The 14,751-nt window shown below is 38.7% G+C and overlaps 1 protein-coding gene across 1 annotated transcript; it reads left to right on the plus strand.

Annotated features, from left to right (window-relative positions):
- Positions 1 to 779: 779 nt before the first annotated feature.
- EBLN1 (endogenous Bornavirus like nucleoprotein 1) lies at positions 780 to 1,527 on the plus strand. The gene is given in 3 exon segments (XM_017511865.1): positions 780 to 1,052; positions 1,055 to 1,097; positions 1,100 to 1,527. Coding segments are annotated over 3 exon segments (744 nt in total).
- The last annotated feature ends 13,224 nt before the right edge of the window (positions 1,528 to 14,751 follow it).

Consider the following 14,751-nt stretch of genomic DNA (forward strand, 5'->3'; position numbering starts at 1 on the left):
GATTCCATTCCCTTTCAAGCATTATCTGCAGGAGCTCCAGGCAGCACCCACTTGGCCAGTGAGTTTGGAAACCCATGAGGGCATTCTGGGGTTGACACATTGATTTGATATAAGGTATCGCTGACACTTAACAGGAGGGGACCAGGTGTGCCTGATGGCCCCAAAGCTTGATTTGGTTCTGCACAATGAAAAACATTCCGGCCCTGCTAGTTTCGAAAGATGCCCTGAACAATATCCGATGACAAATATGGCAGTAGTACTTTTAATACAGATCTAAGTCAGCAGCTCTTCCGTGTGAGGGAATAATGAAAAGCTTTAGACAAAGCTGCACAAAAAGGCTCCTTATTTAGGAAAAAGTCCTTAGGTAGAGGAAAGCTTAAACTACAAAAAGATATTTTATAAGAATTTTTGAACAACTTCCTCTTTCTGTGATCTTGGCTTTGTTTTGTTCATTATAGAGTCTTTTTGGCATTAATGTGATGTTTTAAAAGATGATACTACAATATTACTGATCTTGATGATTGAATTTAAATTTAAGGAACCCTTAAATTTTGTGCTTGAAGTGAGTAGTTGACTTTTCTTACTGTAGACATAACTCTGGTGTTCACAGTTTACAGGGGAAAGGGTTTCAGTGCAGCTGCACATTTACTGTAAAGGCAAGAAAATCAAAATTATGTTGCATAATTAAGGAGATTTGGAAATCCCTTAACTAGACTAAAAGACTGAATATCATTAAGAAGCAAATGAAATATAGAAGTCACAATACATTTTATTAATAAATGTTATTTAAATATAAATTCACTGCCCTTGAGATGTCATCAATTTTCCATCACTGCTGTGATCTTCTGATAGGCATTGCCGCTGGATGGAGTGACAAGATACGCACCAACAGCCTACAAGTACATAGGCAATTCAAGGCAATGATGGTATCCATTGGAAGACCTTCACATGGTGAAAGTGCTGATTTATTAATTAGCTATAATGCAGGGCCAGCTATAGATGGGATCAACTCAAGACCATGGGTTGGAGGATTAATGTTCATATTCATATTCCTTGCATGCAGGAATTTGAATCCCCTGCATGCAAGCTACTTGATCAAGTAAAGTAGTTGCCCACAAAGCACAGATGACGACCTACTACACTGTGAGAACGTTCTTGGATCAGTGCATGGATGGTTCCATTGCTTTACCTGCTGTTGTGTCCGAGATTCCAGTTTTTCAGCAGAAGCAAGTACTGGTTTAAAAGGTACTTAGAGATTTCTTTGAATGTGGGGGTGTACTTTGCCACCCTGTTATTGGGGAGCTATCACCACGAATGTTCCCAAACTTAGCAACAGCAGCAAAATACTGGGCCAAAAGAAGGAATCCCATATTTTCTGGATTTGAAGCCCCTGACATTATATCAGGATCAACTATTATACTCCCTCTACTTCAAATGGCATCTGCTCGCAAAATCTCCAGAGAAGATGACATGGATCCATATACTCTTAACATCCTTCGTGAGTACAGGATTTCAAGATTTAAATAACAAACACGTGAACTAATCCTCATTTTATATATATAAAAAGAAATTATGTGAAAATCACATTCTAAAATTATCTGAGGATTGCCTATCGTTTTCAATCTTAGTCTGATATGTCTCTGACATCTATCATAACTTCTCTTTAACTCTTTATTTATGTCTTTAAAATAATCTATCCAACATTCTCTATGGCCATTGAAAGATGTGATCTCCAAAGTCTTTTTAAAGTACTGGAGGCTAAAAATATGCTTTGACATGTGGTAGAGTTTTGAAATAATTGAAATGTTTTCTGTAGTTACATAGGGAGTTATTTTTATTTTATTCTTTGTAGATAAGGCCTAGAGCAGTTTTAAGGTTATTGGATTTCCTCTCTAATTTGTCTTGATTATTTTTCTAATTATGTAGAAATAAGTCTGATGCACTATCACTTACCCTAGCACTGTTTTTTGTTATGGCTCTAGTGTCCCTGTACCTCCGTTCATTTCAGGAGATCTCTTTTATGGGATGACTTATTATCTTTCTTAAATCACAATGTAATCATGAAGTTGATGCAAGGATCTGGCTATTTTAATAGATGTAATGTAGTCATATCTGAGCGTTTACATATTGAAATACATGTTACGAATTATTTTCCTTTTAGTTCTCTGTTAAATGATTAAGATACTGTTTTCATTTCTAAAACATTGTTTATGTAGAGTATATCATCCAAGAATTTCATTCCTGAATATGTGATAGATTATGTTTCCAAAGGTGGCCATAGCAATATCTCCCATTCCACATCTATTTTCTTTTTGTAGCCGAAGCCTGAATGCGGTGGCACGATCTCCGCTCACTGCAACTTCTGCCTCCTGGGCTCAAGCAATTCTTCTGCCTCAGCCTCCCAAGTAGCTGTGACTACAGGCGCACGCCCGGCTAATTTTTTGTATTTTAGTAGAGATTTTAGTAGAGACGGGCTTTCGCCCTGTTGTCCAGGGTGGTCTCGAACTCCTCCACCTCCCAAAGTGCTGGGATTACAGGTGTGAGCCACAGCACCCGGCACCACATGTAAGTTCAATATAACCTCGCCATTGCTTTAAGAGGTGGGGTCTTTCTTCGCTTTCCTTGAACTTGGGCTGGGCCTGTGACCTGTCTTGGCCAATAGAGTGCAGCAAAATAAGACTCTAACTTTGGGGCTTGGACTTAAAAGATTTGCAGTTTCCACCTTTCTTCCAGGAGTATTCTTTCTTTGAACCTTGCTGCCATGCTACCAGGAAGCCCGAGAAGCCACATGAGAGGTTGACCTGAAAGACAAGGGTGGTCCTAGACCAACAGCCCCAGCTGAGCTCCGGGCCAGCAGCCAGTGCCAGCTCAGTTATGTGAGTGAGGCCACTTGACTTCTTAGGGGCCGCAGAGCTCCAGCTGCCAATACTTTGTCAAGGAGAACTGCCCAGTCAACCCACAGAATCATGAGAAGTCACACGTTGCTGTTTGGGATGGTTTATTTCACTTAGTAGATAAACAAAATAGGCTATCAAAGGGAGTCATTACAGCATATTTGCTATTAAAAAAAATGCTGTTAAATCTGACATTGTTGAGAACCGCTGTCACAGATAGTAAACACTTCTCCCTTAGGACTTTTAAAAGATTCAACAATTTGCAAAAGATTTTTTTTTTCTAACAAGTTTTTTCTAACGAGATTACTTGGATTAAAAACTAGTCAATTCTCAGATGTAAAAAGACAACCATAAAGGCAGAAACTTGCCACATCAACTTCTGAATATTTTAAATTCTCTCCCATTTAGTTTAAGTGAGAAGTTGATCATTTTCTATTGGACGGCAAAAAACATGACTAGAGTTAGCTGTAAGGTAATGGTTGCCGGTTGGGCGTGGTGGCTCACTCCTGTAATCTCAGCACTTTGGGAGGCCGAGGCGGGCAGATATTGGGGTCAAGAAATTGAGACCATCCTGGCCAACGTGGGGAAACCTAGTCTCTACTAAAATACAAAAATTAGCTGGGTGTGGTGGCGCGCACCTATAGTCCCAGCTATTCGGGAGGCTGAGGCAGGAGAATTGCTTGAACACGGGAGGCGGAGGTGTCAGTGAGCCGAGATCATGTCCAGCCTGGCACCTGGCACTAGAGTGAGACTCTGTCTCAAAAGAAAAAGACAGTGGTTGCCAACCTATGAGTCAAAAGCTGGTGAGATTTCTCCAACTCTATGCTTACCAATCATTCTCTGTGTGCTAATTCTCAAATGTATACAGATGTTATTATGATTAGAAAAATACAAATTCACTCAAAAGCACTATTAATTTTATAGTTGCCTTTTGGTCATTATATATTTTTCAGTTGTGGAAGGATCTGAACATTGAAGTGGAGTTCTCATACTTGGAATATTGGGAAACCCACTGCTGGAGGTGCCTAAATCCAGCCACGAATGGATTTGTAGCTGCTAGTGTTCCTTCAGATGAATCACTGTCTTCTCTCTATTTGGTTTCTGGATCTTGGTTTCTTAGAGTAAACTGAGCAATGGGCTAGGAAGAAATTCCATAGAAAAGTTAAGAACTTTTAGTGGCAGTTGTAGGGCAACATAGCCTGCCATTAACCATCATAAAGGAATTGCATCATGGAACCATTTTTAGAAAGCACAGACTTTTGTGTAAAGCTTGGGTTGGTGGAGATACAAGTAACTGGGAATAACTGGAAAAGCTAGTGGTTGTACATGAATGAATAAAAATTCATAGTAATTTATGGTATTTGACTTGAATGCTGTACACAAATAAGGACATATTCTGGAAGTCTCAGGTTAGGAAATGATATTTATTGAATCAGAGCATACCTTTAAATATTTTAAATACCTTTTAAACCTTTTATGCTTTATATTTTTCAAAGAATTTTTTTGACTGTTATCTACCTCACGAGTGTCCGGAGGATCTAACGAGACATTATTCTCCCCGTTTATAGACCAGGAAACCGAGGGCACAAAGAGGTAAAGTGATTTGGCCACAGTCTAAGGTGAACCACAGAGCCAGGACAGGGGCTCAAGTCTGAGTCCTCATTTAGTACTTTTAGAGTATACATGATATTTAAGATCAAAGGTTATAAACACCTGTTCTTGTGTACCGAGAAGCAGTTTGGTCAGGAGACCCCTACCCAGGTGGGCTGAAGGTATTGAGAGGCAGACACTCAGAACAACAGAGTGGATCCATCCTGGGGACCAACAGCCTGAGTGCCTGCAGGGCTAACAGCTCTCCAGACTGAAGGCCCAAGTAGATTTTCATCCACGTATTTATTTACTCTTTGACAAGTGATTCTCATTACACAGGTGTTCTACATATACACATAACTCAAGAATATACCAAGTAGGCAGCTGTTACCCGCCTACCACTAATTACAAACTAAAAGTATCTACCACAGGGGAACCATGTGGCAGGGTAAATTTAATGTTTCTCAACATTTGTGTTTTTGTCAAGCACCGACATTAGATCTACCAACCCTTATTGAGATTATCTTGATGAAATTAGCCAGGGAGAACTTGCTCCAATACCAGAAAGAGAGAGGGAGAGAGGGAGGAAGGGAGAGAGGGGCACATAAAACAACATGAAAAAGCCAATGTGAGCATCACTGTATTCACTTGCATATTGAAGCAATTTCATGTACTTATTGTTCTTTGTTATGAGTGATTGACAGTTTCTTAATCGAATAGAGTGAATAAAAATTTCTTAGAAATCTATTACTGCTATCATCATTAATCTGTAACATACAATTTAAGTAGTGTGCTTACTGTGTAATTTCATTTTAAAGGCAATTCCTGTAGCTTTCCTCTCACTAAGCATCTAAGTGGACCCTCGAGCTACCAATGTTGACCTTCGATTGAGTATCTGATGCATTTTAAGTGATTTCCTCCATAATTTAAACATAGACCAACACAGGGGTTTAACAATGTGAGAGAAAGACTAAGGTTTAAAAGAGCTATGTTGAGATTCTCAGGTGCAAAAAAAAAAAAATTGGAGGACTATTTTGAGTTAATTTGCATCAATATTGGCAGAAACTTTGGATATCATTAATCAGCAGGTGTTCGCATTTTAAAAATCTTTTAAATGTTGGTGTCCAGTGGAAATCTTTTACGTTTTAAATTTTGCTAAGATGTTAACAGCAGGGAGAGGAGAAGGAGGAAGTAAAGAAAAACTGCTGTCCACTTTCATCACTCTTTCATAAAAGGTGGGACTCAATTTCAGAATAGAGGACATTCGTTTAAATTGAGAAAAGCTGGCTTCATGGACAGTTCTTGCACAGCCCTTACTTCCTTGCTATGCCGTGGACTGTTGGAAATTTAATGAGAGAGGGAAGTCGCTTAACATACCTGCACTGGAACCACAAACCAAAGCCAATCTCTTTGTTTTATGGATGAGCAATGTAGAATTCCTGTCCATGTATATCTAGACATACTTCAAGAAGCTTAGTAAGGCTGATTTGTGAGTGTTTCTTTCATTCTTTTTTTCTTTTCTGAAGAGAGCTTCCTGTTTTGTTCCCTGCTTGTGCTGGCCAAAGCCCCTTAGAGATCATGTACTTAGAAAGGCCCAGTCATCATTTCCAGTAGCCACTAGAGCTCCTTGCTTGTCATGTCAAAGATGATACTATCTTTATGGTAAATAGTGGCCTCTTTTCCTTTATATTGTTGCTGGAATAGTCAAAAAATTAAATTTCTCTGATCTGAAATCTGAGTGTTCTGGCTACTAATGTCATTCACTAAAAAAGTGAGGCCACAAATTAATATTAAGTCGGAGCATAAATGGAATTTGGGACACTCTTTTATAATTTTGTTCACCAGGCATAAAGGAAATTTTATGAGAGTTACATTTTCCCAGTACCATATATCTTGTTATAACTTCTGAAGTCCATAGAACTTTGTTTTCTTAATGTTTTTACCCTGGCATTTTGAAGACTTGCATGTATAGAGAAAAAAAATCTCTTGCATGTATAGAAAAAAAAACCAATCTATCCTCTCTGTTTTTCATTGCCATTTCATTTTCTTCATCCCTTCTTGCTCATTTTTCTCTACTTCACTCCTTCCAACACATTCCTGCTCCCAGAGAAAGTTTCTAAAACACATCTTTGGAAATCCCAGTTTACCTTAATTTCATCTGAGGAGTTGCATTATTTTTATATACTGGGAAGTACCTGTAATGCTGTCAATCGTTTACATTCTAGTATGAATAAGTTACCAGACACATCTGTTCCCAATGCCCCACTGCCCCAGCTAGTTTCTGGAGGGACTTTGAAGATAATGGATATTAGAGAAGGGTGCCATCAAGTGGGGAAAATGGCAAAAGAAAGGGGAAGCTAAAAGCATTAGACTTGAATCTCATCAGCTTTACAGTTTTGCTTAGGACTAGGTGTTGTCCCCACTTAAAAAAAAATCCATTCTAGTTAATCAAACTTACCTGCAGATAACTTTGAATAGACAAAAGAGAAATAGGTGTGATGATATTTTTTTAAGAAAACATAATTGTGCTTTACAAACAATCGGCACAAACTCTTGCAGTTAAACATGGTGGACTGAACGGATGCATTTATGTATGTTCCCTCTATAAACCACACTAAAAGGATATTAAAGGATTAAAAAGAGCAAAGAGTGGAAAGGAAACGACAACAGACGAAAGATGTCAACAGAGATGGAAGATCTGGAAAGCAAACGAGAGGTAACTGATTTAGTAGCATGAACAAGATTGAAACCCAAGGCCTTGGGTGGGAAGCCAGCCAAAAAAGCCGCTTCTCCCTGCAGAACCCCAGAAAGCCTCAGGAATTTGTAGTTAAATAAAAGGGAGTGCAAAGTGACGCTGACATTCAAAGAATTCTTTGAAAGACTTTGGGCTTCCAGGTTACCTCTCTCTTCTTTCAGAGCTGGGTGGCTACTTCTCCCCAACCCCTCAGAAGGTTGGAGATTTGCTTTGAAGAATGTGTGAATCAATTCAAGATACAGACAGAGAAAACCAAGGAAAATAAAATATCTGGGAAAGCTTGTAGTACCCTATGTGGCTTAGCTGTGAAGATTTGTGGTTGTAATTGCAAATCATAGAAAGTTGATTCATAGGCTGTAACTGTAATTGGGGGGAAGTAAAGTGGTTTGCTTGTTTGGTGAGGGTGGGTAGGTAAGAAATCTTGATTTTCCATAGGAAGAAGTCAAAAAACATTAAGAACAAGAACAATACCACCAAAGAAACCCCACAAGAAATAGCAGAATAACCGGGTGCCATGGCTCACGCCTGTAATCCCAATACTTTGGGAGGTCGAGGCAGGAGGATTGCTTGAGCCCAGGAGTTCAAGACCAGCCTGGGCAACGTAGTGAGACCTCATCTCTACAAAAATATTCAAAAATTAGTTCATTGTGGTGGCTTGTGCCTGTAGTCCCAGCTCTTCAGGAAGCTGAGGCAGGAGGATTGCTTGATCCCAGGAGTTCAAGGCTTCAGTGAGCTATGATCGTGCCACTGTACTCCAGCTGGGGTGATGGAAACCCTGTCTCTTAAACAAAATGGGAAGGGAGGGTAGGAGAGGAAGGAAGGGAAGGAAGGGAGGGAAAGGGAGGAAGGGAGGGAAGAGAGGGATGGCAGGAAGGGAAGGAAGGGAAAGAGAAGGAAGGGAAGGAAGGAAGGGAGGAAGGGAAAGAAGGAAAGGAAGGAAGGGAGGAAGAGAAGGAAGGCAAGGAAGGAAGGGAAGAAAGGAAGGGAAGGAAGGGAGGAAGGGAAAGAAGGAAGGGAAGGAGGAAAGGAAAGGGAGGGGAGGGAAGGGAAGGAAAGGAAGAAGGGAAGGAAGGAAAGGAGGGAAGGAAGGAAGGAAGGGAAGGAAAAAAGAGAAGGGAGGGAGGGAAGGGAAGGAAAAAAGAGAAGGGAGGGAGGGAAGGGAAGGAAGGGAATGACGGTAAGGAAGGGAAGGAAAGGGAAGGGAAGGAAGAAAGGGGAGGAAGGGCAGGAAGGGAAGGGGAAAGGGAAGGATGAAGGGGTTATTTTGAGATATAGTGATATAAATTAGAAGAAGCAGCCGCTTGTATAGAGTGAGATTCCAGAATGGGAAGGAGTACTCCTTATGAAGTTTCAACTGTAACTGAAATTTTAAAAGAAGCATTTTGGGAACTATTTTTTTTTCCTGTCCATGTTTTATTCTCTGCTTTTCCAGAAATCATGTCATTGTACATAAATAAGAAAAACAAACTTATTTAAAAAAAAAAAAAAAAAAGCTATATTGTTCTGAACTTTGACAACTTTTTGTTTTTTGAGACGGAGTCTCACTCTGTTTCCCAGGCTGCAGTGCAGTGGCATGATCTTGCCTTACTTCATCCTCTGCCTCCCAGGCTCAAGTGATTCTCCTTCCTCAGCCTCCCTAGTAGGTGGGATCACAGGCACGTGCCACGCTCCACCACGCCTAGCTTTTTTTGTATTTTTAGTAGAGATGGAGTTTCGCCATATTGGCCAGACTGGTCTCGAACTCCTGACCTCAGGTGATCCACCCGCCTCAGCCTCCCAAAGTGCTGAGATTACAGGTGTGAGCCACTACGCCTAGCCAACTTTGAAACTTTCTAAAGAGAAGTGAAGAAAAAAATTTAGAGTGACTCTTCTTTGGAACTTATAGACTTTGTTGCTTTTCTTTAGTCCTTTCTTGATCTTACTAGTTTGATTTTGTAGTTTTATTTTTAACCCTGCTTTGTTCTGTTTTCTTCCTAATAAGAACCAAGATAGTAACCTTTCCATATTTTGTGTTTCTTTAAAAAAATACAACGACGTGAAACAGAAATTTAGAAAAGCTGAAGTTTATTTCTTTTTGCAGCTGAAAATTGAAGGAGATAATAGAATAATCTTGGTTATGGTAGCTGTTTTTATAACTTCCTATTCTTTTAAGCTTAGATAAATTCACTGCTATTTTCCATATATGAAAGTAAACAGGTTTAAAGAGAATCGGAGGCAAAGGAACAAGACCAAGAAAGGTGCTAATATGGAAGCTTCTGCCCTGAACTGGATACATTTTAGAGTCTACTCAAAGAAGCAACACGATGCAAGGCTGACAAACTCCTTCACCAAGGAAACCTGGTTGCAGAGGCAGACAGCTTAAAGGAATTCTTATTACTTGCATATAATAAGAATTAGAGAAGATACAAATAAAACTGATATTAATATTCATGTTGCCCTTAGAATGACGTTGAATTTTCTAGCCAGTTTGTGAAATTGGAGTTTATCTCAAACAGATAAGCGTATCAAATTCCAGGCTGGGAAAAAAAAGATCTGTTATCAAAACCCTTTCTCCAAATGTAAATTTAGTTTAGGAAAAGGAGGGCTGGAGTTTTATATGCTGGAAGATGGGTGTGTGAATGATACACTTAGATAAACATCATAAGAATTATCTTAAATTGTTTTGGAAAATAAACTGTGTCATCAGTTAAAAAAAGCCACTTATAACCTACAGTTATCTTTTTGGAATCTGAGCCAATGAATTCCTTTACTATTCAGAATTTTTAGTAACACACACGAATGTTAAATATTCCTCTATAATGTGTATAATTTATATGCTTTAGCTATAGTGACTTGATAGTGTTTACACATAAAACATTTTAAATTCTGTTATGTGAAATATTATTTGAGGTAAAATACCCAAGCTAGTGTTTTTATTGCCTTTTTGTTTTGTTGGAAACTCAAAGAATTAAGTGTTTTGTGTAAAAATATTTGTTAAAAAGGAAAGCCTGAACAATCCTTGATAGCATGCTATTTAACATGAAAAATGGAATCTCTTTTGCATAGTGTGGGTTACCTGATGCATCTATAATGAAGCTGGCCTGGCATAATGTGGTCAGGAGACTTTTGCCAGTCTGCCTTGCAGAGTGGCTGTGGGCATGCATCTTAACCATTCTGTTCCTTATATCATGAATGTTTGGTCTAGATCATTTCATTTTCAGTTCTAAAATTATCTGGTAATTGAAAAATCTGATTATTTAGAAATCATGGCAAATTGTTGATTTTCCTGAATTTAAAATAATTAATATATGTTTGGAGAAATTTCTGAAACTGTGCCATGGGGAGGAGGAATTGTGTTAAATGTGGCGTACTTTTTTTCTTTCTATGGTGGAGGTGAGATTTAAATACAGTTTAGATTTAGGGCAAATGTTGAGTTCTGACTCTGGTGGACTCATGTAATAATAGTATTGTCAGATGTTGTGTATAAAACAAAGAGCATGACGGTAAAGATGACGTGGCTCATCCAGTGGTGATCTTGGTCATGATGTTGTAGGTATGCGCTCTTATGTATGCCAGGGACTATCTGAAGGACTTCACAAACGTGGGATTATTTAATCTTCTTAACAGTGTGAAACATAAGTAGTTGTATCCCTATTTAGTGAGGAAACGATACAGTTTATAGTGTTCATTTCAATTCTTAATTATCTTTAAGCTGATATATTCCATAATTTAGTTATAGTAGTATATACAGAAAAAAAGAGGCTTTGGGTTTCTAGTTCCACGTGCGAGAAACTTGGAAGTCTCCATACTATCCTAGGAGGTGTGGTGAAACTTTCAACCACATCTCTTAGATGTGTAAGAGAAGAGAAATCACAGGGAAAAATGTTGTGCTTAGAACTGGAGAAACAGACAGGCGGACACAGAGAATCACAGCATGTGGAGGAGAAACCTCATCAGAAACTAGTGCCAGGGTAGGAAATCCTGAGCTGTAATTGCAAAACTGACAGAGGCCAGATGTAGACATGTCTGAGAGTTAAAAACTCCAAGGGGACCCGGTCATGAAGTTTCTGTGTTTTACCTCTGGGAGCTCAACCAGGTGCTCACAGGAAATATCAGAGAAAAAATCCCCTTGTGCTTTGGGCAGGGGGAGAAAAAAGGAAGCATTTTGAAATATGCCAGAGCGCTTAGTTCTTAACAAGGTCTACCCTCAGGAGAATCTATTTAAGCAGAACTTAACCTTTGGTTTATCAGAGCTTAACTGACCTGGAGGAAGGGAAGTATTCATCCAGTTCTAGCCATCCTGTACCATCAAAGGGTGGAAAAAAAACTGAGTAACACTTGTGAAGGTCACAGTCTAAAGGTACAAGCTCACTAAAAGATGGAGGCCTAATTGTAGGACCAATGAATGCTTCCTCTTCGTCCATACCTTCCATCGTATCATTATGAAAGACCTATTTATAGCAGTCATTTTTATCCAGTACATCCTGTCTATCCAGAAAAAAATACCAGGCATACTGAAAGACAATACAGTTTGAAGAGACAAAGCAAGCATCAAAACCAGGCATAACAATGATGTTGAAATTATTAGGGAATTTAAAACAGTTATGATTAATATGCTAAGGGCTAGAATGGATAAAATAGCATGCAAGAGCAAATGGGCAATGTAAGCAGAGAGTTGAAAATTCTAAGGAAGAACCAAAAAGCACTGTAACAGAATTGGAAAATGCCTTTGGGCTTTTTAGCAGACACAGCTGAGGAGAGAATCTCTGAGCTTGAGGATATCTCCATATAAACCTCCAAAACTAAAAAGCAAAGAGAACAGACTGAGGGAAACAGAATATAATGTCTAAGAAATGTGGGATAGCTACAAAAGGTGTAACATATACTTAATAAGAATACCAGAAGGAGAAGAAATAAAGAAAGGAACAGAAGAAATATTTAAAATAATTATGATTGAGAATTTTCTCCAAATTGATGTCAGATACCAAACCACAGATTCGGGAAACTCAGAAAACATTAAGCAAGATAAATCACACAAAAAATTTCCCTGAGGCATATGGAGAAACTGGAGAAATTGTAGTTTGAAGTTTTCAAACTACAAAAGATCAAAGATAAAAAAATCCTGAAAGACACCAGAGTGGGGGAAAAACTTTACCTATAGGGGAACAAAAGTAAGCATTACATTGGACTTCTCTTCAGACATCACGCAAGCAAAGAGAGAATGAAGTATTTAAACTTGTAAGAAAAAATAACCATCAACATAGATTCCTGTATCCTGTAAAATTATCCGTCAAAAGTGAAGGAGAAATAAAGACTTTTCTCAGACAAACAGAAATAGAGGGAATTTGTTGCCAGCAGACCTGCCTTGCAAGAAATGTTAAAAGAAGTTCTTTAGAGAGGTAAAAAATAATGTAGGTCAGAAACTTGGATCTACATAGAGAAAGGAAGAACAACAAAGACAGAATAAGAAACAGTAAAATAGAGTTCAAGACGAATCTGGGCAACATAGTGAGATTTCGTCTCTACAAAACATTACAAAATTTGCCAGGCATGGTGGTGCATGCTTTAGTCTCAGCTACTTGGGAGGCTGAGGTGGGAGGATTGCTTAACTCCAGGAGGTGGAGGCTGCAGTCAGCCATGAATGTGCCATTGCATTCCAGCCTAGGCAACAGAGTGAGACCCTGTTTAAAGAAGAAAAAGGTAAAATAAAAACTTATTTTTCTTATTAATTGATCTAACAGATAACAGTTCACTCAAAATAACAATGGCAAAAATTTATTTGATTATATGTGCTTATGTATATATCTTATGTGTGTATATGTGATATATACACATAATACACATATATGCAGTATATGTATACACAATCATGCACCACATGATGATGTTTTAGTCAATGACAGACCACATCTACAACGATGGTCCCATAAGATTATAATAGTGTATTTTTATTGTACTTTTTCTGCTTAGATATGCTTAAATACACAAACACTTACCATTGTGTTAGAATTACCTACAGTACTCAATATACCAACACGCTGTACTTACTGCTTTGTAGCATAAGAACAATAGGCTACACCACACACGATAGGTGTTTAGTAGGCTAGACCATCTGGGTTTGTGTAAGTATACAATGCGGTGTTTGCACAATGACAAAATCACCTAATGACACATTTCTTAGAATGTAGCCTTGTCATTAAACAACACGTGACTATGACTATACATATATATGTATATATGCTATCTTTAAGTGAAATGAATGGCAGCAGTGATACAAGAGACAGGAAGGAATTATTAGGATTATTTTGTTTTTCTATGGCATTCACACTATCAGGGAAGTGGTAGTGTTATTTGAAAGTGGGCTTGGATTAGCTGTAAATATATATTGCAAACTCTAGGGTAATCACTAAAAATTTTTTAAAAAGAAATATAATTGATATGCTAAGAAAAGAGAGAAAGCAGCTGGGTGCCATGGCTCATTACATAGCTAATCCCTGTAATCTCAACACTTCGAGAAGGCAAAACGGGAGGACTGCTTGAGTCCAGGAGTTCAAGACAAGCCTGGGCAATATGGCAAAACCCCATTGCTACCAAAAAACACAAAGAATTAACTGGGCATGGTAGTGCACACCTGTAGTCCCAGACCCGGGAGGCTGAGTCAATTAGCCAAAATTGAGCCACTACACTCCAGCTTGGGCAACAGAGTGAGACCTTGTCTCAAAAACAAAAAACAAAAAAAAGAGAGATGCAATCATATAAAATGCTCAGTTGAAACCACAAAAGCCAGAAGAAAGAGTGAATGATGTTAATCCAACTACATCAACAATCACTGTGAACATAAACGGTCAAAAATAATAGAGATTGTCAGAGTGTATAAAAAAACAAGACTCAGCTATATGATGTCAATAAAAACACTTAAAAGACATATATATGTGTGTGTGTGTGTATATATATATATATATATATATATGATGCTAATTCTGGTCAAAAGAAAACAGGAGTAGCTATATTAATTTTAGACAGAAGATGTCACAGCAAGTAAAGTTATCAGTGTGAAAAAGGGGCATTACATAATGATAAAAGGGACAGTTCTTCAAGAAGACGTTAGCAGTTCTTTTTTTTCTAAGATGGAGTTTCACTCTTGTTGCCCAGACTGGAGTGCAGTCAATGGGTGACCTCAGCTCGCTGCAACTTCCGCCTCCCAGGTTCAAGTGATTCTCCTGCCTCAATCTCCCAATTATGTGGTATTACAGGTGCCCACCAGTGTGCCTGGCTAATTTTTTGTATTTTTAGTAGAGATGGGGTTTCACCATGTTGGCCAGGCTGGTCTCAAACTCCTAACCTCAAGTGATCCACTCGTCTCGGCCTCCAAAAGTGCTGGGATTATAGGCGTGAGCCACCGTGCCCCGCCCATCACAATTCTTAACGTCTATGCACCTACCAACAGAACAGCAAACTACAGGAGGAAAAAAACTGGTAGAACTGCAAGGAGAAATAGATGAATCCACCATTACAGGTGAAGACTCCAACACC

Source organism: Cebus imitator, unplaced genomic scaffold, assembly GCF_001604975.1.
Source record: "Cebus imitator isolate Cc_AM_T3 unplaced genomic scaffold, Cebus_imitator-1.0 Scaffold456, whole genome shotgun sequence".
NCBI classification, from domain to species: Eukaryota; Metazoa; Chordata; class Mammalia; order Primates; family Cebidae; genus Cebus; species Cebus imitator.